Source organism: Pantherophis guttatus, chromosome 1 (assembly GCF_059756535.1).
Source record: "Pantherophis guttatus breed Tessera chromosome 1, ASM5975653v1, whole genome shotgun sequence".
NCBI lineage: Eukaryota > Metazoa > Chordata > Lepidosauria > Squamata > Colubridae > Pantherophis > Pantherophis guttatus.
The window spans coordinates 26,431,162-26,458,418 of record NC_142063.1 but is presented as its reverse complement, the minus strand read 5'-3'; the positions used below and the strand labels follow the sequence as shown (position 1 = coordinate 26,458,418).

General features: G+C 41.1%; 1 protein-coding gene across 3 annotated transcripts in view; it reads left to right on the top strand.

The window, feature by feature from the left end:
* Positions 1-27,257, top strand: part of MDGA2 (MAM domain containing glycosylphosphatidylinositol anchor 2) — a 601,160-nt gene that overhangs the window by 373,341 nt on the left and 200,562 nt on the right. For all 3 annotated transcript variants that reach the window (XM_034433316.2, XM_034433314.2, XM_060693980.2), the window contains exons 7-8: positions 7,527-7,856; positions 17,200-17,493. In XM_034433316.2, coding sequence (XP_034289207.2) covers positions 7,527-7,856; positions 17,200-17,493 — 624 coding nt within the window. The remainder of the gene's footprint in view (positions 1-7,526; positions 7,857-17,199; positions 17,494-27,257) is intronic.

Genomic DNA, 27,257 nt, shown 5'->3' with positions numbered 1-27,257 from the left:
AGCAGCACCCATGCCAATGGAGAAGAATCAGATTTTTTCCCTCCCTATTCTTCGTCTGATGTCTCTCCTTCTCCATCACCGGTGAGAGAGAAGTTTACAAGCAGTGGTTCTCAGAAGACTAATGTCAGTCATGTCAACAATCAATGATCACATGGCATTAAGGCATGAAATGCAGGGTGAAAAGCCATTTTTCAGGCAGGACAAGAAGCAAAGGCTTTGAATTGCTATGGTGTAAGACCGTGACGGTGAACCTATGGCATACATGCCAGAGGTGGCATGTAGAGCCCTCTCTGTGGGCACGTCCACCATCACCAACTGCTCTTCTGGTTTCTGGTGCGCTGGTCTTTGCAGGCACCGGAAAATGGCCTGAAAAACAGACAAGAAACAGGCCATTTTTCAGGCCATTTTTGGTGCAGTGGCCAGCTGTTTGTTGGGTTTCCGGTGCTCCAGCATGCACAGATGGATGTGCATGCACACACGTTCTGATGTGGGCACTTAGTCCCGAAAAGGTTCCCCATCACTGGTGTAAGATCTTCACATATCAAGAGGCAACATGTATGTGGTTTCATTCTAGCTTGCAATGAAGCTTTCGATGTAGCTACACGATGTTGTGTTTTTGAGGGACCCTAATAAAATCCAAAGAGCAGGAACTGTTCAGAGAGATAGATAAACCAAATTTGAACTCATGGAAAAATGTGGACGTGCAGAACAGGTTGAAAAACAAAGGAAGCCACCAGATCGGATCTGGAGACTAGTTGCCAGAGGTAAGAATTACCACAGAATTGGTCACAAAAAAAAAACAATTGATCAAGATCAGATCCAAACTAGAAGCAACCAAAGGTAAAAAAAATTAGCAATTAACTGCAAGACAGCAAGTCATATTTAACCAAGTAATGCAACAGGTCAACAAAAAGACGGTGAGGCATGGAACGGAGGAAGGAGGTTCATGTATGCCTCAGTGGTGTGTCTGGAAGAAAAAGGAATGAGTTATAAATGGAGAAATTTGTAATAGTCTTATCTCAGAATTGTACTTTGAAGAAGAAGGATAGGACATCCCAAAGGTGCTTTTTCAGGAGGCAACTGCACTGTCTTGTTTTTTGCGTGAAGACGTTTTACTTCTCATCCTACAGTAGTGGCCAAAATTTTGGAAAGCTTTTGAGAAAAGTGTATTTTTGAGGTTTGATGGCTAATTACACCACTTTTTTTTTTTTTTTTGAGTTTCAAGATAATCATATTCCACTGGTGGAATGGCCTGGAAATAGTGCAGACCTTAACTCAATTGAAAATCTATGGAGCCAACTGAAGAAACTTGTTAGTCAGAAGTGACCCAGCAATAAAACCCAGTAAATAGAAGCAATCATTCAATCTTGGTTTCACATTATAACAGCTGCAGAACTAAAAGACTTGGTTCACTCCATGGGAAGACGTTGTAAGGCTGTAATTCATGCTAAAGGTTTCCCAACTAAGTATTAACTGACATGGTGATAATTTTTTATATCACATTTTTTCTATGGTGATAATTTTTGTATATCTTCATAAAAGTTATTGCATTACATTCTTGATTAAATGATCTTTCCATTGATATATAATTTTATGGCACTATTCCAAAAAAAGTGGTGTTATTAGCTAGTTTTAGTAAAATACACTTTTCCCAAAAGGTTTCCATAATTTTGGCCACTACTGTAGAAGCTTCAGCCCTGAAGCTTCTTGGATGAGAACGGGTGAAATCCAGCTGATTCTTATACGTTCTGGAGAACCGGTAGCAGAAATTTTGAGTAGTTCGGAGAACCGGCAAATACTGCCTCTGACTGGTCCCACAGTGTGGTGGGAATGGAGATTTTGCAATAACTTTCCCCTGCCATGCCCACCAAGACATGTCCACCAAGCCACACCATGCCCACAGAACCGGTAGTAAAAAAAATTGGATTTCACCACTGGATGAGAAATGACATGTCTTCAAAGAAAAAACAAGAACGTCCAGTTGCCTCATGAAAAAGCACCTTTGGGACAACCATGACCTGAATGACTGAGAATCTCTACAAACTTTAAGTAGGATAGGAATGGAGAGGGATGATATTCTCAGGAGACTTCTACATACAACCAAGAAAACAAAGAAATGGATCATTGAACAAGATTCTCTCACCCAAGGCATAAAGGAGCAGGATCCAATTATGCCACACATTGTGAAAAGACCTAACTCTCTGGAGAAGGGTTTGTTGCTGGGAAAGGTAGAAAGTAAGAGAAGAAGAGGATGACCAGCAGCAAGATGGAATTACCAGTTACAATGGTAATGAGTGTTTGATTGGAAGACCTGAAAGACCAAGTTAGCAAGATTGACCAAGTCAATCTATGGGGTTACTAGGAACTCACAATTACTTAATGACACATTAATCATCTCATAATTATATTGTTTCCATCCATTAGTACAGATTTTTTTTTAATGCATGGACTGACAAGCTTTTAAGGAGGTTGAGCATATTTGGAGTGTAGAGAATCAAGCCTTCCAAAGATGCAATCTATCACCTCTCAACACAACATTATCTTTTGAAATATATAATTAAGTAACCAGTCTCCAATATTATTTTCAAAGAATGGTTTTTATTCCCTGAAGGGCCCAGTGGAAGAGAGCATTCTTGGAAATAAAAATCATGCTTGGGGCTGGCGTTTTTCTTTGAAACATGCTTGCTTCTATTTTAGAGAAAGACAGAGAGAAAAGCCAGGTGGGACTGATAGCCTGCTGGACATCAAAGGAGATGTTTACTCCAACAGCCAGATGTCAAGTAGAAAGAGGGATTTTCCCTGTAGACAAGGCAAATGGCAAAAGCAGTGTTGCTACACTGCAACCCAAGCTTTGCCTTCTTACATGCAGGTCATGACATCACATGCAGATGAGTGGTGCGGTGGCCTAGAGGTGGAGTTCTCACCTCACAATCAGGAGGCTATGAGTTTGATCCTAGGTAGAGTCAGTTATTTCTCTCTCTGGGCACATTGATAATATATCTGCTGAATATAACTCCACATTGGTGAAGGGCATCTGGCCAGTAAACACTCAGCTCCATTCAGTTGCCCAGACTTCACCCTGCAAGGGATTATGGGGTCGTTAAAAGAAGATGACGACATTGCATGCAGATCCATTGCGATAGGAGACTGCTGCTCTTTTCATTTGAAAACTTCAGATCCTGCAGACACCTCATTTTCCCCCCCTTCCTAACCACACTGCCTGAAATGCCATAGATAGAATCTGAGTTTTCAACAAGGCTGCTTGTTCTGCTTGCACAATTAGATCTCCCCATTAGGCAAAAAAACACTTAAAATTTGCTTTTGAAAATTCAGGCTGGAGCTCAAAAGAGCCTTGGTAGTACAGTGGTCTAAAGCACCCTGTTATTAAGAACATCTGCCTGCAATTACTGCAGGTTTGAATCTTGCCAAGACTCAAGGTTGACTCAGCCTTCCATCCTTTCTAAGGTAGGTAAAATGAGGACCCAGTTGTGGGGGCAATAAGCTGACTTTGTATAAATATACAAAAGAATGAAGGCTATTGCTTAGCGCATTGTAAGCCGCCTTGAGTCTCCGAAAAAGAGCGGCATATAAATAAAAAAAAAAAAAAAACCAGGAAGGGTGAAACCTGAATCTATTCAACCCTTGGAATTGTGGATTATTTCTTTTCATGTGCCTGGGAAGCTGCATAAATACCTGAAGGAGAATAAAATCTTCACCCCTGGTCTTAAATCAGTGCTAAAATAATATCTGTTAAAAGTTGGGGAGCTTGTTTACTTGGTTTTTAGTATATGATTAACATTTGATGGGCCCTCTCCAGTGGGGGACAGTAATTGGAGACCATATTTATATTGCTGATTTTTCAATCAATCATTATCTAAATATTTGCTTGCTATTGCTCAAGCTCTTGACAGATTGCAGATGTTACCCATGTTACCAACACACTGAGTAAAAATGTGACATTTCTGTCTTCTTATTAAGAGATGGAGGATTGTACCTCTGGGTGAGAACTGTGATGCCTCTCAAAGGATTTGTCCCAGTGTGCACTGCTGTCAGAAAATGTGTAAAATATCCATGATTATCTTCAGAATGATGTTCTTACCCAAAATGAAGAGCTGATCCCTAGCCTTACTGTTTGTAGTGACAGTATTGACTGGGAACATATCAGCTTACTGCACAAGACAGACAAACATTTAGCCACGTCCTATTTTTATCTAGGTCTTCTCCTCCAAGGAAATACCAGAAGGGAAGCATTCAAACCAATACAATGTCTTAGAATCTGACAGGCTGTGGCATGCATGACAACAGTGCTAAATTTTGCATTTCAGTGTTTGTCATCTGGAGCTTGCATTTTTCCTGAACCTTTACTTAACAAACTGTCTAGCCAGGGTCTTCCTCCTCATGGGTATTTTCCAATGTTAAGCAAGATGTGAGGGACATGTACAACCAGAAATTATGTAAAGACTGTTGCTGGCACAAAGATTATGTGAAAATAGCATCTCTAAAGCCCAGTGTGTCTGCTTAGACTGGTAGCTCGTATTGATTAATTGCATACACACATATAAACAAAGACACACACACACAACATTTTATCCTTTTTTTTATTTTAAGCAACACCTTTCAGAGAGGAAAATAAAGGTATTGTGAGGTCATCATATTGTTATCAACTATTAAAACTTAATACTTTCAAAGAAAGTTTTTCTGTAACACAAAAAATAGACTAGGTTGTATCAGTGCCACTGGCAGCAATATTTGCTAAAGTAGGAAGAAAATTAAAGAAGCTGTTGACCAGTGGTTTGGCTTCCAGGTAGAGAGAGAAGGAGAGAGGGAGAGGGGAGAGAGGGAGGGAGGGAAGGAGAGATCCTTCAGACAGTGACATGCCATAGTTCAACTCAGAACATAACTACTATGATGTACTTTAACCAGGCTGTCCTTGAAAACCACTCAGAAGCTTCAGTTGACCCAGAATTCAATGACATAGACGGCATGCCCTCATGATATCTTAGCTTCATGAGCTTCACTGCTTACCAGAATGCTTTTGAGTGTAATTCAAGGTGCTGGTTATGACCTATATAGCTGTCAGCCCCACTAGGGAGAACAAAGCAGGAAATCCATTTATAAAAGAGACTAAGCTATTTAACAGCCATTGAGGCACAATGGTTAGAATGCAGTACTGTAGGCTACTTCTGCTGACTGCTAGCAGTTTGGCAGTTCGAGTCCCACCAGTTCAAGGTTGATTCAGCCTCTTGAGGTCGGTAAAACGAGGACCCAGATTGTTGGGGGCAATATGCTGACACGCTAAACCCAGTGATGGGATTCAGCCAGTTCGCACCACTTTGGGAGAACCAGTTGTTAACTTTCTGAGCAGTTTGGCAAACTAGTTGTTGGAGGAAATCATTAGGGCAGAGAACCGGTTGTTAAATTACTTGAATCCCACCACTGTCTAAACCACTTAGAGGACTGTAAAACACTGTGAAGCAGTATAGCCATAGCAATAGCACTTAGACTTATATACCACTTCACAGTGCTTTTACAGCCCTCTCTAAGTGGTTTAGAGAGTCAGCATATTTCCCCCAACAATCTGAGTCCTCATTTTACCCACCTTGGAAGGATGGAAGGCTGAGTCAACCTTGAGCCTGGTGAGATTTGATTTACCAAATTGCAGGCAGTCAGCAGAAATAGCCTGCAGTACTGCATTCTAACCACTGCGCCACCGCATCTCTATAAGTTTAAGTGCTAATCACTGCGCCACCACAGTATATAAGTTTAAGTGCTATTGCTATTTATTGAGATTGGCTATGACAGTGATGGCTTTTTGGTGCCAAGTGCCCAAAGCACATGCGCCCCCCCCAAAAAAATGCAATGTGAGCACCCCCCAAAGCACCTTGCCCCCCACACATGTGCCCATGCATGCGCGCATGTCCCCTGCTCATGTGCCCCGCCCCCACCCACCCATTTTTAGCTTCCAGGTTGGTGCAGGAGGTCTTCCAGGCCCAAAATGGGCTGCGGGGGTGCAGGGTGCATGCACAGGGGTGCTCACATTGCATTTTGGGGGTTCATGTGTGTACACTCAGCCCCCTGCGCATGCATGCACACATCCCCCGCATATGCCCCATTCTACGCACATGCATGACATTGGCCTGAAGAACAGCTGGTCAGCGGGAGGCATGCACGCATGGGTAGTAGGGCTGGAGCTACGGCTGGCGTGCCTGCAGAGAAGGCTCTATGTGCCACCTGTGACACGCGTTCCATAGATTCACCATCATGGGGCTATGATAACAGAATCTTGCACATCTGATTGTGCTGTACCTCTTCCTTCTCCTTATGCTGTTGTGAATTAGGGAGGTGTCTGTCTGAGCGTCTTATGAATATTTGCTGCTTAAGATATGCTTCATCTACTTTTGCCTAGGTAATGGTTCCTGCATATTTTCATCAAGGTTATTTTTCCTTGCTCTCTAAAAAAAAAACCCTCCATTGTGGAGGGGTTGGTTATCTGAGGGAGTGCCTATATCTCGTGATGTGTGGTACAAAATGACAGGATTGGCACCCTCTGGGTATCTTCAATTATACAATGTTATCTTTCCAGACTCAAGAAGCCTACTTTCTACTTTGTGACGACTGCCTTCTAAAATGAGATTCCCTCTAATATCCATTGTGATTCCTTACTCCTTGGCCCCAGTGGCATCCCAGAAAGTCTTAAAGTCTTGGTTGTTCTCTCAGGCTTTGGAGTACGGTAGTTGTGGCTCCTGTCAAATTGTTTGAGGGTGTGTGTGTACACTAATTAGTCAGGGGCCATCCGTTTTTCTTCTTCATTCTTTTTTTTTTATATAATTATTAAACAATTTCACATAGCCTCCCAACTCACACATAGGTCAACAATCATTGTATTGTATTTGCTGTTCTGCTTGGTTTTTTTATTGTATCCATCCAGAGACAGTTGAGATTTGGACAGCGCCTAAATTGAGAAAGTAAATTGAGTTAAATTAAATTAAATTATCCTTCTGTTGTTTAACCTAGAAGGACTGTCTCATGTTTCCCTCTGTGGGAAATGTATCAAGTGTGAATCCAAAAGAAGATCTTAGTCTTTTTATCCCTATCCACAGCTGTTGAATTCAACTGTGCCTACTTTGCAATTTTCAGAAAGAAAATGTAAATTATTATGTTTCAGATGGATTTTGGAATTGATTGACTGTTCGTGTTGCTCGTATGGAGAGGGTGCTCTCTATGGAGAGGACACCAGATTTGTTACAGCTTTATTTGGATTGTTTTCTACTGCATTTTTTTTGAAATGGTTCTATTGTAATATCCATATTTTAAGATTTATTCTTGTAAACTATCTATAGTTGGACATAAAGTCTAACATGTTTTGCAGGAAGAAGCAGCGTAGACTTCAAAGCATGATTCATTTGCAGAAGTGATTATTATATTCAAAACCAGTTATCTCACCAAATTGGTCATGACCTCTCATCTGTGTGCAAATAGGTCAGTGTTGCATCAAACTCATTTATATTCTGCTTTACCCATTTTAGCCTTGAAGAAAGGACGGTTCTGGATCACGCCTGACCCATATCATAAAGACGACAACATTCAGATAGGGAGAGAGGTCAAGATCTCGTGTCAAGTGGAAGCGATTCCCTCTGAAGAGCTCATGTTCAGTTGGTTTAAAAATGGCCGACCACTGCGCAGCTCTGAAAGGATGGTGATTACTCAGACAGATCCTGATGTCTCTCCGGGAACCACCAATTTGGACATCATCGATTTGAAATTCACGGATTTTGGGACATACACATGTGTTGCAGCTCTGAAAGGTGGTGGCATCTCAGATATCAGCATCGACGTCAACATTTCCAGCAGCACAGGTGAGGGTGTTTCTGTAACTTCCCGTAGGAATTGTAGAAATTCAGTGCCAGTTCTTTTAGGAAGACAGCAAGCTTTCTGAAAGAAAGCCAGGTCATTTTTCCCCTCAAAACCCAATGGTATGAGCAAACTGCAGCCATCAGCCCAGAGGTGAAATCTACTTACCTTCCCAACCGCCTTCCCAACCGGAAGTGCACTCGCCGTGCATCACGTGCGCACGTGGACCCTCTGTGCATGTGCAAACCCTTCTGTGCATGCACAGACAGTAAAAAATAGGTTACTTCCTGGTTAAAACCAGGAAGTAATGATGATCGGGCGAGCCTTGCGCCATCGCTACTGGTTCTCAGAACCACCGGCCGCCATCGCTATTGGTTCAGACGAACTGGTCTGAACCGGGAGCGTTTCACCCTTGCATCAGCCTAATTTCAATACCCTTTCCTCTTCAAACTAATTTTATGGAAAATACAATCCACCTTCTTCAGTGAGAGTGAAAGAAAGAGAAATAAACTTGGTCTGTTGTGTGGATGTTTGAGTGGTTTAGGGGTGGGGAATTTGTAGTGGGTGGGAGTGTGCTTGGGGATTGTTATGTATGTTGGACCTGGTCTTTGGGTGTTAAGTGAATTTTATTACTTAACGAAATTCACTACTTTGTATGGGTATACTGTGTATACACATACAATGACAATAAAATTATTGTTGTTGTTGTTATAAAGTTTGGGGGGGTGGAAATCAAGTTTAGAAAAAGAGAATAGGTTGTCCTTCTCCTTCTTTATGTGTCATTAGTCATTGGCAATCTTGCAAATTATTCCCCAAAGCATAAAGACCCTGTTACACTCCCTGGTTAACCATGCAGCTGTTTTCACAATGGATTTTTTTTTCCCAGTCTCCTTAAAAATACAGGCAACTAACTGATGGAGATTTTGCATTCAAAGCACACATGCTGCCACTGTGCTGTGACCCTTCAAAATACTTCCACATTGATGTAGAAATAAATATGAGAAACATTTGAGGATCTGAAAATAGATTTGCTCATAGGAGTGGGGGATATTGTTGCTTGGTGGTGAATTTCATTTCAGTTCTAGCAAAACCTATTCCAAAAGGCAGAACATGTGTATCTCTGTATGTGTGTGTCAAGCAAAGATTATTAAATGTCTGGCATATGATGGATGAATAATAGTGGCTTGTGTTTGTCTTGCAAGGCTGAAGCAGAGAGGGCCATTTCTTCTGTGGAGTGTTTCTCCTTCAAGAGAAAGCAACCAGTGCATTACTTTTTCTTGAAACAGATTCATTTGGAAGAGCAATTGGATATATCAGAAGAATCCATCAGATGGCTGTACCTGAAAGCTTTTCATAGCTTCTTCAGCCAGTGATAGATTATGCTACTCACTGGATTTGGTGCTCCACCATGTGTAAAGAAAAGTCAAATGAGAGAAAGAGGAAAACCAATGCATGTAGGATGTTAATACTCTCAAAACAGTTGTAGGATCACCTTGGTCATAAAACAATTGTGGATATCTCACTATGTATGTAAAATCATTACTAACTTACCAAATCCATGATAACAATTATTTTGTTGTTATTAGTTGTGAAGTCGTTTCCGACCCATCGCGACCCCATGGACAATGTTCCTCCAGGCCTTCTTGTCCTCTACCATCTTCTGGAGACCATTTAAGCTCACGCCTACTGCTTCAGGGACTCCATCCAGCCACCTCATTCTCTGTCATCCCATTCTTCTTTTGCCCTCAATCTTTCAACCATTATTTAGCTATGGATTTATATACATTATATTTTTGTTAAATAAATTCAAAATAACTAACAAAAAAAATTATATATCATGAAATGAATTGGGCATGCAAATGTATTAATTCTGTTAAAAGCAGTCCTCCAGTCCTGCAGTCTAATTAGTTCCAATAATAAAACCTAATTTCATACCTTAAAACGATGAGCAAAATCTAACAACGGAGCATAGAACTTCTAGCCATGTCCAAAATTTGATGGGAAAAAAAAGGGGGTTATACATGCAACATACTAACTGTTAGGTGAGGACATACACAGATCCTGGAAGTTAGAGACATTTAAACATGCAACATGCTAACTGTTAGCTGAAGAAATACATAAGACCCGGGAAGTTAGAGACTTGACAAGATACTGTACCCTGGAGACTGAAAGCAATGAAGAAAAATGATATTTTTGCTGTAGATAAATAGCATTCCCAAGGAGACATCCTTTCTCCTGGGTGTCCCATTTAAGTATTGTCATTGAGCCCTTAACTGCAGGCATGTTGTGGAACTCTGAAAAATCTCTCAAAGATGAGACTCAGTGATTGCTGTAGAAGGTCACAGTCAGTCCCAAAACATCCATTTACCAGGAAATAATCTACAAATACATCCTGACACCTCTCTTAACTCTGCAGGATTTTATATGTCACTTCACCTTACCTTTGTCCTTTTGCTTGGCAAACGGGCATCCTCTCAACACTCCAACTCCCCCCCTCCAGTTTCTATTCTTGTCTATGTGACTCGGAGGCATTCTTCTAAATAAATATGCTACCAGAGGCAACCATTTGGCTTTGTAGAATGCCAGCTTACCTTGCATTTTTTTCATTTTTGAAATCTATCATCCGTCTATCTTTTGGTTCAGTGGTGTTTTGACCGAGGCTTCCTTAAAAAGCACAAAGCAGAGTCTTGGTCCCGGCAAAACCCCTTTTATTTACACAACTGTGAATTCCTTTCATTCACAGTCAGCAAGGCTTGGCAAACAATCTTTCAGAGGAATATTTATCAACACAATCCTTATCTCGCTTGGAAAGCTGCCAGATAACTAACTAGCTTCCAAACGCAGCATAAGGCAAAACGTGGCACAGAGTCTCTTAGAGTCATGAACAGAACTTTCCACTCTTAAAACAACCGAATGAATGAATTGTTTCCTGCAAATGCCCACTCCCCATTCGCTCCTCTTTTGTTTACTATGGGAGGGGCCAATCACCTCCAAGGTGTGGCTTTACTCCCAAGTCGACCCTGCTTTCTTAGTTGTTCTTGTCTTCTGGCAGCTCTGCGCATGTGCACACTGGGAACAGGCTCCAGCTGTTCCTCTGCCTCACTGCTGTTTGCTCCTTCTCTGCCTCTGACGCAGAGCCCTCATCTGAGCTTTCCCCAGCCCCCAGGACTGGCCCATATTTCTCCCCAACTTCCTCACTGTCCGACTCTGCTGCCAGCTCTACTGGCCGCCGGCGGGGCACAACAAGTAGACTTGGAAATGTGTAATAACAGATTTACCATTTCACCCCATGCATAATCCTTCACCTAGCTTTGTGTTGTCCATTTGTGCTGGCTGCCTGCCCTGCATCCTGTTTTGTGCAAAAGGGGTTCTAAAGTCACTCCTCAGCATCTCATTTAAAATACTGTTGAGTAACAGACTTGAAATCATGTGAAAATTCAGCCATCCCAAATATATAAGAGGAAGCTTTTTGTTTGTCTGAATTCTTCATAGCTTTTGCATCTGATTGTTAAAGCCGATACATCAACCCGGTTAAACAAGGTTGCTGCCCAATACTTCAACTGGATTACAGTGTTGTCAACCTTGGCAAGTTTAAGGTGTATGGACTTCAATTCCCAGAATTCTCCAGCCAGCCTAGCTTAAACTTGCCAAGTTTGAGAAACACTGAATTAGATTATTTGGAGATATATCATTTCTCTCTGCAAGCAAAATACCATTTGCCTCCATCTTGTTTTTCAAAGATGTTACTTCTAATTTGAAAATAAGTTTCCATAGTCTATCAAATATATTTTCATATTCTTTCACATTCGGTCTTTAATTTGGATAGGATAGATTAGGGTGGGTTGATCTCCTTTCAACTAACTTTTTTTTAATCTACAAAAGAAATTTGCCAATTAAATGTCACTTTCTTATTAAACAGTGGGTCTCTGGCCCTTCTGGTAGACTGCTGTGTGTGCTCTGGGTAACTTTGACAGGGTGTGAAAGGAACAATCTTCTTCCTTTTTAGTTCAAAAGTGCTTATTACTGATTTTTTTCCCCTTAAAGTTGTGTCTGTTGTCATAATAATAAAAGTAATTTTCTAGTCTATATAATTAATGACTCAAGTCAGGGCATTTTCAAGCTGCAGGCATTCATTTAAAAAACATCACTTTTAATATTGCCATTTATTGACTGGGAAAATGCCCTTTTTAATTGAGAAGTTTTGTTGTTGTTGTTTTCTTCCTTTTATCTCTGGAAACAAACAGAAGGAGATGAAATCCAGGGGTTTTGCAAAACATAGTTATGTGTCTTTTTTAGGCTTACATACAATTGTATGGTAACGATGGCTGCACAACCTGGCAACTGAAGCCCTGTCCCTTTTTAATACAAATGACACATATTTCTTTAAAAGGGCCCACTGTTTTGGCATTGTTGACCTCTCCCAATGGATGCTCTGGACAATTTGCCCTTTGTTATTTTACTCGTGACTCCATTTGGTTATCTTGTTAATTATGATTCGTCACACAGTCAGCCAGATGTTCAGACTGGATTTAGCATTTTTATCCACCTATCAAGTCCTTCCCAAGGATCTGGAATAGACATAGGTAGATGTTTGGTGGGGTTAAAGATATTGTTGCTGGATGTAAGATATTCCGAATAAAGTTGCCTTTTGCAACTCATCATCATCATCATATTCCTAGTATTTTTTCCCCCTTATAGATGCAGTGTCTGCATTTTGGATAACAAACGCCATCTTGCATAATAAAACGCAGCACCCAGGTCTAACTGGGTGAGCTGCCTTTTGTGACTAACCGGTGGTAGTATGTTAGTGCCAATGGTGTTCAAGTGGTGCTCCAAACCACCCATCTGTATCAGAGGTGGGATTCATTTACCTTCCCTACTGGTTCACAAATGTGAGCGCGTGGGCATGGCCTTCTGCACAGGTGCAGTAATCGCGCATTACGTCCGGGCAGGTGGGCGGAGCCTCCCGCAGTCGCCGCTACCGGTTTGCACAATCCGGAGAGAACCGGCTGAATCCCACCACTGATCTGTATTTTAGAGGAAATCTGGGTGGTGTACCATAAAGTATTAAAAGCAGAAAAACAATATACAAAATTTACAGTGGCAAGGAATATTAATAATTGACTAAAAGGAAGGGAGATCTATTATCATCAATAATCAATGGGCAACATTGTACTATAATGCAATGTCCTTCTTTGTGTGGTCAATTTTGTCCAGCATGTTGTTTTCAACAGTGCTCACAAGCAGCAATATTCTGCCACACAATTGATAGCTGATGTTTTAATTTTAGTCTAGGAGAATAGGAGTTGGATAGGTTGCTGGTTTTTAGATGAACCGAATATGGCTCTTGCTGCTTTTGTTTATATATCTTTTGTGTTTATTTCTATTATGGAACTGCAGGAGTAGCACTATAGTTAAAACTATTTTTCGTGCTTCAGTGTTGTACCACAGCAAGATCTAAAAACTAATACGATCATCATAAAATCAAGGCAAGTTCTTTGATGAAGAGCATTAACGTAGTCACATTTCAAGGAGAAAAAAGAGAATAATGTCTGCATTCTTTCTGTAGTGTTATTTTACTTCAATATATTTGTTTTAATCAGTAAAGATCTCGGTAAACATTTTTTTTATTTCTCAGTGTAGCAGATTGAGTAGACTGAGAAAACATATAGATTGATGGACTAGAAGAAAATACCCTATTTTTCTGGATTTGGATTATTTATATATTTCTTTATTTATTATTAATGTATTTAGTTTGAAACTACCTATCCCACTAATGCAGTGACTCTGGGTGGCTTACAATATAATAAAAAAAGTTAACAATTGCAAAAAAAACCAGTAGCAATTTCTAACATTATTAGAAGGATATTAATATTGGAATAAAAAGTTAAAAATAAAAACCAATTGATTATTAAATCTTCTCTATCCTATCAGTCAACCCCAATGTAACATCCCTGTTGGGGCCTCAAGCAAAGTAGCAGAACATAGTTTTAGACTTTTCCAGAAAGCCAGGACTGTGGGGGACAGATTTCACCTATGACAGGAGAATATTCCAGAGTGTGACGGCCACAACAGAAAAGGCTCTTCTTGTTAGGCACAAGAAAACGGGAAGTGGGACAGACTTCAAAAGTACGAGGAGTTTATTTCATACCACTTCTATATACACGAATCTGATCTACTAATGGTCAAGGCAAATTGGCCTAGATAAGAGTCTACAAAATTATGGGAGGCTGGACTTAGTTCTCTTGTGGAAGTATAGCACAGGTGTCGGCAACCCGTGACTCCTGAGCCGCATGTGGCTCTTTGACTCCTCTCCTATGGCTCCATGCCAACCCGGTTGTGTGACCTACTCTCCGCCCTGAGACACTGGCCCAACCCGACCGTGACTGACGCCAACCTTGCTAAGGTTGGCAGGGTGGGAATAGGATCCGGGAGGAGGGTACAACGTAAAGGGAGACAGGTCTGCAACTGAGGAGCGAGTACGACCCTTCTCCTCCACCCCCTGGCCAGCTGTTGTGGAGATATCCTCATCAATCGAGCGGCCAGGCTTGTCCAAAGCACAGCGTAGGTGAGCAGAGTGGGCGGGTTGACTGGCTGATGGGTGAACATCTTTGGCAAGGGCACTCCGGCTTTCTCTAAGTCTGATTCCCAGGGTGGGTGTGCGAGGTTCGGTGGTGCCAGCCCCCTTTTCCAATGAAAATCCCCCGTGTGAGATTTAAAGCCACCCAGATAACACTTTTCAATCAACGCCGCCACTGGCAATGCTCCGCTCACTTGAGGAGAGTATCCTCACTTGTGCGCATCCTCCGGGCCCCACAACAGCCAGCCAGGGGGTCGAGTGAGGAGAAGGAGGAAGAGGCTCATCTTCAGGTCAGCCGAAGGGAGGGAGAGGAAAAGGAGAGAAAAACAGAAATGAAAGGGAGGGAGGGAGGGAGAGAGGGAGGGAGAGAAAAACAAATGAGAGAGAGAAGGGGGAGAGAGAGAGGGAGAGAGATGGAGAAATAAATGAGAGAGAGAAGGGAAGATGGAGAGAGAGAGAGTGAAACAAATGAGAGAAGGGAGAGAGGGAGGGAGAGGGAGAGAGAAATGAGAGAGGGAAAAGAGGGAAACAAATGAGAAAGAAAAGCGGGAGAGAAAGGAAGGAAAGAAGGAAGGAAGCAAGAAAAAGAGGGAGAGGGAGAGGAAAAAGAGAGAAAAACAGAAATGAGAGGGAGGAAGGGGGGGAGGGAAAGCGAGAGAGAGAGACCTATTTCCCATAGAAAACACTGGGAGCCACAAAACCTGGGTAGGTGAGGCTGGAGAGTCATGTAACTGGGTGGGAGTGATGTTGAGTTGGCCACGCCCACCCAGGTTTTGTGGCTCCCGGTGTTTTCTTTTCTGTGGGAAACAGGTCCAAATGGCTCTTTGAGTGTTTAAGGTTGCAGACCCCTGGTATAGCAACTCCAAACTGATGACACATTTGATCCTGTTCTTGGGCTCAGCCTGGTCATCTCCTATGTCCAGTTGCAGGCATTGGGTTTGTCTAGGCTAGTGAAGAGAAGAACTAGGGGTGACACAATAGCACTGTTTTAATATTTGAGGGCCTGCCACAAAGAAGAGTGGGGTCAACCTATTTTCCAAAGCACCAAGAGGCAAGACAAGAAACAATGGATGGAAACTAATCAAGGAGAAAAGCAACCTAGAAATTTCCTAACAGTGAGAGCAATTACCAGTGGAATGGCTTGCCTTCAGAAGTTGTGGGGTTTTTAAGAAGAGATTATCTGGAATGGGGTCTCCTACTTGAGCAGGGAGTAGGACTAGAAGACCTCCAATGTCCCTTCCAACTCTGTTATTCTGTAAAAAGTATTGCCCTTCTTGTGGCCTTTTGCTTTGTTCTCTTGAGTGTCTGTTTTCTGATAAAGCAGAAATTATTTATTTTGTGTAATGCGCACACATCAGACTTAGTGCTAAGAAGGGGAAACAGGCACTTTTTGTCAAAATTATAATAATTGTCAAAATTATTTGGCTACCACTGAATTACTACACCTGGGAAAAAGAGATAACACTATTTCCTATTTTACTTCAGGCAAACAAATGTCTTAAACAGGCTCTCAGTGAAGACTGAAAGAGAGATGTGCATGCTTCAGTGTGTATTTGGGAATATTTATTTATTAAATGTATTTATTTATTCATTAAACTTATATGCCACCCATCAAGGCAACTCTGGGCAGCTTAAAATACAATAAATATTCAATATAGTGGAAAACATGAGAATGGTGTGTATGAGAGAGACCAGGTAGGTTGATCGAAAAGCCATTGCACATTGATAAAGATATGCAGAATTTATATTACCTACAGTGTTATCTGATTGATGGAAAAATGATAAAATTGACATTGTGATTTCCAATGTAATAAAATCAGAACATAACTTCAAACATACATGGATTGTTATACATTCTCAGGAATATGATTTATTTCACCAAAACTGCCAATTTAAAAAGGAGACGAGGTCAGATTAGGCCATCAATGAACCATGCGCACAGAGAGCTGTGGGTATTCATGTGCTTTCCCCATAATAAAGTAAATAAATATCCCTCTTAAAAAATGATACTCAGAGAACAGGCAAGATTATGCTCTCTTCCTTGTTCCTTACATTGGGTTGTGCATAACACTATATCAAAATATATTCAGATGTGAAATCCTCTTTACTGAATACAAACCATTTTGCATCAATGAAAAAAGGGTGGGTGGTTGATTTATTTGTTTATTTTTGCTACTCACCCTCCTACAAAAAGATTAGCTATAAAATAAGGTAATCTCATAGAAGGTAATTAGATGAAGAATGGTTGCAGGAATTAGATATGTCTGGTTTAATGGAAAAAAGAACTAAGGGTGACATGATGGCAATGTTCCAATATATAAGGGGTTGCCACAAAGAAGAGGGGGTCAATCTATTCCTCAAAGCTCCTGAAAGCAGGATAAGAAGTAATGGATGGAAACTAATCAAGGAGAGAACCAAGCTGGAAAGAATGATAAATTTTCTGACAGTTAGAACAATTAATCAATGAAACGGCTTGCCTCCAGAAATTGTGGGTGCTCCATCATTGGTTGTTTTTAGAAGAGATTGGGCTGTCATTTGTCTGAAAAGGTATGGGTTCTCCTGCTTGAGCAGTGGGTTGGACTAGAAGATCTCCAAAGTCCGTTGCAACTCTGTCATTCTATTATTCTGTCATACTCTTCCAGAGATGGTTAAATTATGCCTTATAATGTCCGATTATGCATTCAAAGTCACAGAACTCTCACGTACTAACCATTTCATTTCCACTTCTTGTTTTCTTCCTTTCCTTTCCCCTTTGCGCCCATTTGAAGTTCCACCCAATCTGACTGTTCCACAAGAAAAGTCACCCTTGGTCACCAGAGAAGGAGATACCATTGAACTGCAGTGCCAGGTGACCGGGAAACCCAAGCCTATCATCCTCTGGTCCAGGGCAGACAAGGAAGTTCCCATGCCAGATGGGACAATGCAGATGGAGAGCTATGATGGGATCCTGAGGATTGTCAATGTCTCAAGGGAGATGACAGGGACCTACAGGTGTCAAACCAGTCAGTACAATGGATTTAACATCAAGCCAAGGGAAGCATTGGTACAGCTGATCGTACAGTGTAAGTCCCTATTCCCTTTTACTCCAATTTTTTTTTTTCTGCAGTAACATTGAGTTTTAAAATAATGTTTTGGGGATTTCATTTTAATCAACAGATTCATATTTCCCTGTTGTGTAAGATTGTTGAGTTGTTAGTCTTCTGTGTGAAATGGGCATTTGCAACACAGTCCTCTGTGAAGCAAGTGCATACTGCAATATTTGGGTATCCATAAAGCAGGCATGGGGGTACTACAGCCCTTTTATGTCCCGTGGACTTCAACTTCCAGAATTTTCGAACCAGCATGGCTGGCTCGGGAATTCTGGGAATTGAAGTCCACAACTCATAAAGGGGCCATAGTTCCCCACCCCTGTCATAGACGAACAATTGTCTTTGGCTAAACTGGATTTAGAGTTTTGGTTAGTTTGATCAGGGAAGAAATTGGTGTATGCTGGCATGTGAAGGGTATCCCTTATTCTTCCCTGAATGGAAAAAAAAAATATTTAATCAATTTGCTATTAAGTCATGCTGGCATTCATTGGCAGGATTCACTTGTCTTGACAAAAGTTATTGTTATGTTTAGCTAACATGTTTTCTCCAAACAATAAACTATAATATGGTTTACAATGGTAGCTAGATTTGTACAGGATGCTTAGATTTTGCCTGGTTTCCCAAAGATTCTGAAATGCAAATTATACAACTTCATTTTAATCTAATTGAACATGCTATGTAAATCTCACCAGTAAATCACAGAGTGATTTAAAAAAAAAAAAAAGCACTAAAATGCTGTATATCAATCTTGTTTTAATGTAAACAGGTTTTATTTTTTTTAATTGCAAGTTCTAGAACTGTTTTAATTCGTCTGTTCTTGGTCACAGCAAACTAACTGGTAATCTTGATAAAAGCTTAAGTATTAGCAAATGAACTAGAAACCATATAATCATATGCCTGAAGAGTTATCTGAAGTTAGGCACATTATCCTTCTATATATGAGTTTAATCTGGACTGTGAATCTAAAATGGAGATCTTCCAGCTTCCCCTCTCAAGTGAAAATTTGCCCTGACAAAATGTGCTGATGGGTCAAAACTGTTCAGTCCTAGCTTGAAACTTCATTAGAATAATTAAAGAAGACCCAGTCCCTTGGCAAACCAAAGATTGATTATGGGTCATCAAATTGCTGCTGACTCAGAACAAACAAGGGACACGGTGGCTCAGTGGCTAAGATGCTGAGCTTGTTGATTGAAAGGTCGGCAGTTCAGCGGTTTGAATCCCTAGTGCTGTGTAACGGGGTGAGCTCCCGTTACTCGTCCCAGCTTCTGCCAACCTAGCAGTTTGAAAGCACATAAAAAAATGCAAGTAGAAAAATAGGGACCACCTTTGGTGGGAAGGTAACAGCGTTCCGGGCACCTTTGGCGTTCAGTCATGCCGGCCACATGACCACAGAGACATCTTCGGACAGCACTGCCTCTTCGGCTTTGAAACGGAGATGAGCACCGCCCCCTAGAGTTCCCTAGAGTCAGGAACAACTAGCACATATGTGCAAGGGGAACCTTTACATTTACCCTTTACAGAACAAACACATATTATAGAAATAATTTCTTCCTGTTGATCTCTCCTTAACCTGATCGTTCAGGCTTTCCCACTGTGCGTTCAGAGCCCCTGTAACTCTGAATGTAATCTTGTAATCTTGCTGCTGGCTGTGCTGTTCTCTTTCCTTCCACTGAGTTTTTCCCAGCTGAGTTTTTGCATGATGTGGCCAGAGTAGGATAATGTGAGCCTAGTCATTTATGGCTCAAATGAAAACTCTGGATTGGTTTGTTCAGTGATCCATCTGTTTGTTTTCTTGGCTATATTCTCAGGAGTTTTCTTCGACTTCAAAGTTCAAAGCCACCAATACCCTTCCCACTTTGCTTCTTCAAAGTCCAGCTTTTGCTTCCATAAAATGTTGCGGCTTGAATGATTTTGCTCTTTGTAGGTATAGAGACATCACGGTTTTGGAATTTCTTTTCCAAGCTAGCCAATGAAATATTTGTTTTTGTCTTGCTGGAAGGGTGCTTTGAAAACCTATGCCTGGAAGAAACAAAACACGAGAAAGTGGAAATCGGGGAGAAATGTAGGTAAAATAAAAGAGATAAACTATCAGAGAAAAAGGATACGGACATATGCTTTTCTCTCATGATAGTAGTAAACATTTAGAGCATAAACCAGGGCTCCAATTACTGGGAACTAGGCTGAAAAAAAAGCAAACAACTTGTTATTTCCTTCTAGGCTCCTGCGAGACCCTTAATGAGTCTTCTGATGCTCTCCAGGTGTCTTTCTCTTCAACTCCCACAGTCGAACTTCTAGCCCAGAGGTGTCAAACTCGTGACCCAGCGGGCTGGATGTGTCATGTACTAGGCCTGCCCCCCCCATTTAGTGAAGGGGGAAAAAGTCCCAATATGTCACGTGATGCTGCCATGATGACGCGAGTTTGACATCGCTGTCCTAGCCAGTGGCTGTGCTCACAAGGGATTATGGAGGTTGAAGTACAACGTGTCTGACTAAGACAAGATTTGGAGAAGAATTGCCAACTTCGTCTACGTATATGCAGGAGTGGGCTGCTGGGGGTTCACAGAGGTTTGGGAGAACCTCTAGCTAAGATTCTGTGCAGTTCGGAGAACCCCCAAATCCCACTCCTGGCTGGCCCGCCCACCCCACCCCGCTGCTTTCAGGAGTACCACGTGACCTGTTTTGTATGCAGGTAAGTGCAGGGCACGCGCGGAGGCTTGGGGTGGGTGAAAACCAGGCCTACCAGAAGTTTGGGAAGGCCGGAAATGAACCTGTTTCCGGCCACCAGAGGGCCTCCGGAACCTGGAGAGGCCATTTTTGCCCTCCCGGAGGCTCAAGGAAAGCCTCCGGAGCCTGGGGAGGGCAAAAACACCCCCCCACACACACCGTGGTGCAGGAGGCCGACTAGGTCACGCCCACCATGGCCACGCCCACCCAGCAACCGGGCAGAGAACCCCTTGCTAAAATTTTGGAAGCCCACCCCTGCGTATATGTGTTGAGTTCATACAAGACATTAGACCTAGGTTAACCAAATGCAGTGGTTGTGTTCATATAAGATGTGCCCAGCCAATGAAATTAGGACATTATTATGGATAATATGCTTCTCATATGTTCAGATATCAACTGGCTTCCCACAGTGGGTTTTACCATGGATTTCCAAATGCTGTCTGCAAATAGTCCTGATTCCAGAATGTTTTTTTCTCTCCAAATTATGCTTTTTAGTGTGCAATTAGGCCACAGATATCTTGAATGTTACAGTTCTCCATCCTTCACCTAAAGCCCTTTCAGAGAAAGAATATAGTGAAAAGATTTCAAGCCTTCATCAAACAACTGACACACACACATATATATATGGCCCCATCTTACAAAAAGTGGGGTTGTGTCCCTACTTTGTTTCTCTTTGAATTAGCTTACGGCCTCAATTCTTCCATAGCTAAGGACAAGGACTCGGTATTCTTTAAGAGCCTTGAAATAGAATGTGTAAAAATAATTTAGAACTGTTGTCTTAGAGTGCCTCAAAGGGAAGGTTGGTCTGAACTTTTGCTTGCTTCCTTAGATAGCTTATTCAATGAAAAAAAGAAAAAGAAAGAGAGCTGTTTTCTCTCCTTCTCCATTAAAATGGTTATTTAGGCAGATATTTTGCTGCTTGCAAGAGAGGAGACGCTGACTCCAGTAAGGCTTTGATAAGGGTTCTTGAGGTCTCTGCTAAAAGCTTAGCCCAAGGTAACATAAACTGGACTTCAATTTGATTTAGGTATGTGAAATATGGGTAAAGCACTGTATGTACATGTAAATATTGTTTATGGGTTCCGGTGGCTTTTTTGACAGCTTTTATAAAATGCCACAATGATTCCAATCCAACTAATATTGCAAGGAAAATCATTTAGGATTGTGAAGGCGAACCTATAGCACACGTGCCACAGGTGACACACAGAGCCCTCTCTGCGGGCACACAAGCCGTCACCCCAGCTCAGCTCTGCCATGCATGTGCATGCGCTTCCTCCTGGTTTTCAGGTCTCTGCCGCGCATGTGAGGGTGGTTGTGTGTACATGCATGGAGGGGCACATGTGGGGGTCACACGCATATGTGGGGGCGCATGCAGGGGGTCACACATGCATGCACGGGGGGGGGCAGGGCAGGGGCAGCGGGATCACGGGTGCTTATGGCACTCGGCTCCGAAAAGGTTAGCCATCACTGATTTAGGAGCTTATTCCAGCATCGGTTTCTTCTGTTGTTTTCCTTGCTGCTTAGAAATACTTTTAAAAATGGCTTTGTTACCAAAGCATCAGCGGTAGTAAGTGTTATACAATCTGGCTGACCTTATCCCCAAAAGAGTATGAAAATTTTTATTTTCTTTGTTTTTGACAGGTAAAGGCATATTTAAATTCAGTCCAGGCTTATTTCCAATGAAAGCTAGGCTGTGTAGAGCACCTTATTAAAATACTCTTTCTTTCTTTCTTTCTTTCTTTCTTTCTTTCTTTCTTTCCTTCTTTCTTTCTTTCTTTCTTTCCTTCTTTCTTTCTTTCTTTCTTTCTCTTTCTTTCTTTCTTTCTCTTTCTTTCTTTCTTTCTTTCTTTCTTTCTTTCTTCCCTTCTTTTTCTTTCTTTCTTTCTCTTTCTCTCTTTCTCTCTCTCTCTCTCTCTCTCTCTCTCTCTTTCTTTAAAAAGGAAGCAATTAAATCAATTTCCATCTGCAATAATGCTGTCATTAGCTATGGATAGAATACAGGTAGTCCTTGACTTACAAAAGTTTGTTTAGTGACTGTTCAAAGTTACAGTGGCACTGAAAAATGTGACTTATGACCATTTTTCAACATTACGACCTTTGCAGCATCCCCATGAACACATGATCTGAATTCATATGCTTGGTAACTGGTTCATACTTCATGATCGTTGCTGTGTCCAAGGTCATGCGATCCCCTTTTGTGACCTAGTGACCAGCAAAGTCAATGGGGAAGCCAGATTCCCTTAACAATCATATTACTAACTTAACAAATGCAATGATTAACTTTACAATTGTGGCAAGAAAAGTCATAAAATGGGGCAAACTCACTTAAACAAATGTTTCACTTAGCAACATCAATTTGGGGCTCAATTGTGGTTGTAACTCGAAGACTAACTGCGGTGGTGATATTCAGCCGGTTTGGACTAGTTCGAAGGAACCGGTAGCAGCAACTGCGGGTGGGGCCGGCTCCCCACCCCCCACCCCCACCCAGCCCCCCACCCCCCACCCCGCCCCAGTGTAATACCATCCTATTTAGCCATGTTTTCAAGGTCGGGCGCCTGCACAGAAGATACACACATGAGCAAAGTGCATGTGTGGAAGGCCAGGCACATGCGCAGAATGTGTTCGCGGGGTGAACTGGTGATAAAAAATATGTGAAACCTACGTCTGACTACCTGTATATCATAGAATTTTACAATGGGTTTCTTAAAGTGTGGGGAAGGAGTATATAGTTCATGGTTATTATTTTGTAAAAAAAGAGAGGTAAACTAAAACCATTTTAAATGTCAATCAAATCATATATCTACCTTGCAAATAAAGCCCATTGCTTTGGAGTATATATCCATAGAATCACTCACTGAGACTAAAAAGAGATAATGGATATTTTTTTTAAAAAAAGAAAAAAATTAATGATTCCAACATTTTGTACAGGTAGGTTTGTTTTTTATGATTCCTGCAAGCCAAGAAGAAACAAAATTAGATCGACTGGGAATCATGATGGGAACCTTTCCGTCCTCCCCCAACATAAATCAAATGTGAGCAGGAATCATTCTAAAAAAAAATATCAAAAGGTGTCCAGTCATTCTCAATGACTGGATATCGATCCATTGCTCAGCTTCCTGGAGTCCCGGGGACCCTTATTTCATTTACCAAAGTCACCCCTTTTTATAGATAGATAGATAGATTTAGCCAGGTTCTTCCTACGTAAACCAAGATTTTTATGCAGCCCTAGTTCAGTGAAATCCCAATCCACTAGTTTCTAGGCTTTTTTTTTTTTTTCCCCAGGCAGGCAGCAAGCACCCTGCTGCCCATTGGGAGACTAAGGAGCAGGGTGCTTGCTGGCTGCCTGGGAAAAAAAAAAGCCTAGAAACTAGTGGATTGGGATTTCACTGAACTAGGGCTGCATAAAAATCTTGGTTTATGTAGGAAGAACCTGGCTAAAGAGAAATACACATAAAGGCCTACGAAAATAAAAGAAAACATACATACATACATACATACATACATACATACATACATACATACATACATCATTCCATTATGCTTGGACAACTTATAGCATACTCCTCAAGAAGACCACCTTTCAGATAGAAAGGAGCCAGGATGTTGCAGTGGTTAAAATCAGTATTGTGGGCAAACTCTACCCACAGGCTGGAATTTCATCCTGACAGGCTCAAGTTGACTCAACCTTCCATCCTTCTGAGGTCAGTAAAATGAGAATCCAACTTGTTAGGAGTAATATTCCGACTTTGCAAACTCCTCAGAGAGTATTGTAAAGCAGTATGGAGCAGTATATAAATCTAAGTGCTATTGCTATGAACTGCAATTTTGTCTTACCCAGCCATTAAGCTATAAAGTATAATGGATCTTTGAAGTCTAATATATCTGAAAGGGGGCAGGTAATCCAAGAACTTCCGGAACTAGTGTAACTTGATATATTGAGATGTTGAACGATGCCGCAGAAATAAGGTTATTGCACATGAAAGTTGTCCTGCAACAATTTGTGCTGAAGGATATTGGATATATATATTTCACACAATAAATGTGAAAAGATCCAGGATCTCATCTCATTTCAAAGAAACACATATTCTTCAAATGTTGCAGACCCATCCACTGGAAATAGTCTTACCAAGTCTTGTAAAAAGAAAAAGGAAAAAAGGAAGACATGCCATAGCATATTTTGTAGAGCATCTATTCATTTCACTGAGGCTTATCCACTGGATGAGGTCCATTGCTCTCATCTCACTCTGATAAAAACACAACAAACCACAAGGGAGGAATTAGCTTGATATCACGTATTTCTAGAGTTTGGATCGGATTTTGTTTTCAACTCTTTGTTTTTTCACATCATTGCTAATGAGTTTGGGGGAGGGGTGAAAACGGGGGGGGGGGAAAGCTTCATGCAAAAGCAATTGCATGCCTCTCTTTTATTATCCTGGAGAGCACCTACAGTAAAAATTAAAATACCATCAAGCACAATATAATGAAGTGTTTATATCATGTACCTTATCAGGAAATCATAGAGAAAAGAAAAACAGTAAGTGATTCCTTTTTTTTTATTGAAAAAGTTTTACAAATACATTTTCTCCCCAATTTCCCCCCCACCCCCCCTAACCCCCCCAGCCCTCCCCTCCCCCCAGGACTTCCACAAAATATAATCCAAATCAAAATCACATTTTATAAAACTTGAACCCCTCCACCCCCTGTATATTTTTCACATCTTCACAAAACAGTAAGTGATTCCTGACTGGAGTGATCCCTTTGAATTGATGAACACATTTGAAATAGATAGATGATAGATAGATAGATAGATAGATAGATAGATAGATAGATAGATAGATAGATAGGGAGGGGGAGGGAGAGAGACACAGACACACAGACATATATATCCAAATTGATGTAATTAAAAGAAAAGTAACTGTCAAAGGAGCATTGATATTGTTTGTTTAGTACTTAGAAACCATCTCTGTCTTGTACTAAGACCTGTGAGTAAGTTCATATCAGTACTTCACTATTTTCTGTTCCCACAATCATCTCTCATGGAGCCTAGCTTATTTTGTAAAACAAACATGGCAACAGAGCACTTTGGTTTGTAATACCATGTTTCCCCGAAAATAAGCCTTCCCCGAAAATATTTAAACGCATGTGCAGCCAGTCCCCGCCATTTCCTCTAGTTAAGGTTAGGGAGACAGAGCTGGAAATCAGGTAAGACCGCAAGAGGAGCCTCGTCTTCCTCCACGCCCCCCAAAATAATAAGACCTCCCTGAAAATAAAGCCAAGTGCTTATTTCAGGATTCAAAAAAATATAAGACAGGGTCTTATTTTGGGGGAAACATGGTATATGTATCTCTGAGTTAATATTAAGATAGGTGTGTGGATGGATGGACAGACAGATCATAACTTAAAACACCTAGGAAGAGAAAGAACAGAAAATGTTGAGGCAGAAACTTGCCAATATTTCCCAAGCTAGTCTCCTACACTTAGGAGAACAGGATTCAGATATTTTCAAAAGATAACTCATGCAAAGGGTGATAATGTAACATTAGATGGATTTGGTGCAGGGTGGGTTCTACTTACCTTTACTACCGATTTGCAACGGGAGCACACATGCATGCGCTTCTGTGCATGCACAGATCCTCCATTATGACATTTGGGTGGGTGGGTGGAGCCTCCTGCCGCTTTTACTACCGGTTCGCAGAGCCACCACTGATCTGATGTATGGAAATGAAGCTTACTCGATGATTTTTGAAGACAAAGAAGAAATGCTCATTCTTGTCCAAGTTTGAATGTATGTGTTGTGTTTTATTTAATGATTAATTGTAGTATTATAGTGATTTCTCCATGGTGATTTCAAATGGCAGAGGTATATTCTTCATGTAGCACTTGCACAATTGTAAATTAATTGTGAATATTTAGGAAAATGAGATGTCGATCCCTTTTAGGATATTATCCATGTATTATCCAAAATAACCTATGGAATAGTTATTCTGATAAAACTTATTATTAGAGAGGTAATGGCTGATTGTAACAGGTTCAGAAGTCTTTTGAATGGACATTGTGAAGAAATAGCCATAAAGACATAAAGAATGCATATTATATGGTAGGAAAAAGAAGAGAAAAACAACAAAATCTGTAGCCGACATACTGTGAGTATTTGTTGTATCTTTGAGATACTGGTGTCAAACTCAGTATGAATAATTTACCTTACTGAACAGTAATTTGCAAAAATATAAGTGACAGGTTTCTTTTCCTAGCCAGGTAAGCTGCAATAAGTATATTCTTACATGTTTATATGTTCCAACTATGTCTTTTTGTTGATCATACTAATTGGCTCTTGCATTGCTCTGATTGCTTTGCAATGCATGAAATACAGCTGAAGTTCAGGTTACCTGTGTTTCATCACAGTGTGCCATGAAAAAAAGCCAATTCAATCTTAAATTGCATTAACAGAGGGATACAATCAAGATCAAGGAGGTACTAATACCACTTTATAAAGCCTTAGTAAGAGCACACCTAGAGTACTGCATCCAGTTTTGGTCACCACACTATAAAAAAGATTCTGAGACTCTAGAAGCAGTGCAGAGAAGAACAACCAAGATGATTAGGGGACTGGAGGCTAAAACATATGAAGAACATTTACAGGAACTGCCCAGTCCAGTGAAGAGAAGGACCAGGGGAAACATGATATCAGTGTTCCAATATTTGAGGGGCTGCCACAGAGAGGAAGGGGTCAAGCTATTTTCCAAAGCACCCAAAGGCCAGACAAGGAATAATGGATGGAAATTGAACAAGGATAGATTCAACCTGGAAATAAGGAGAAATTTTCTGACAGAGCAATCAACCAATGGAACAGAAGTTGCCTTCAGAAGTTGTGGGAGCTTCATCACCGAAAGCTTTCAAGAAGAGACTGGACTGCCATCTGTCAAAAATGGTGTAGGGTCAACTTGGGCAGGGGGTTGGACTAGATGACCTACAAGGTCCTTTCCAACTCTGTCAATCAGTATCTGTATTTGATA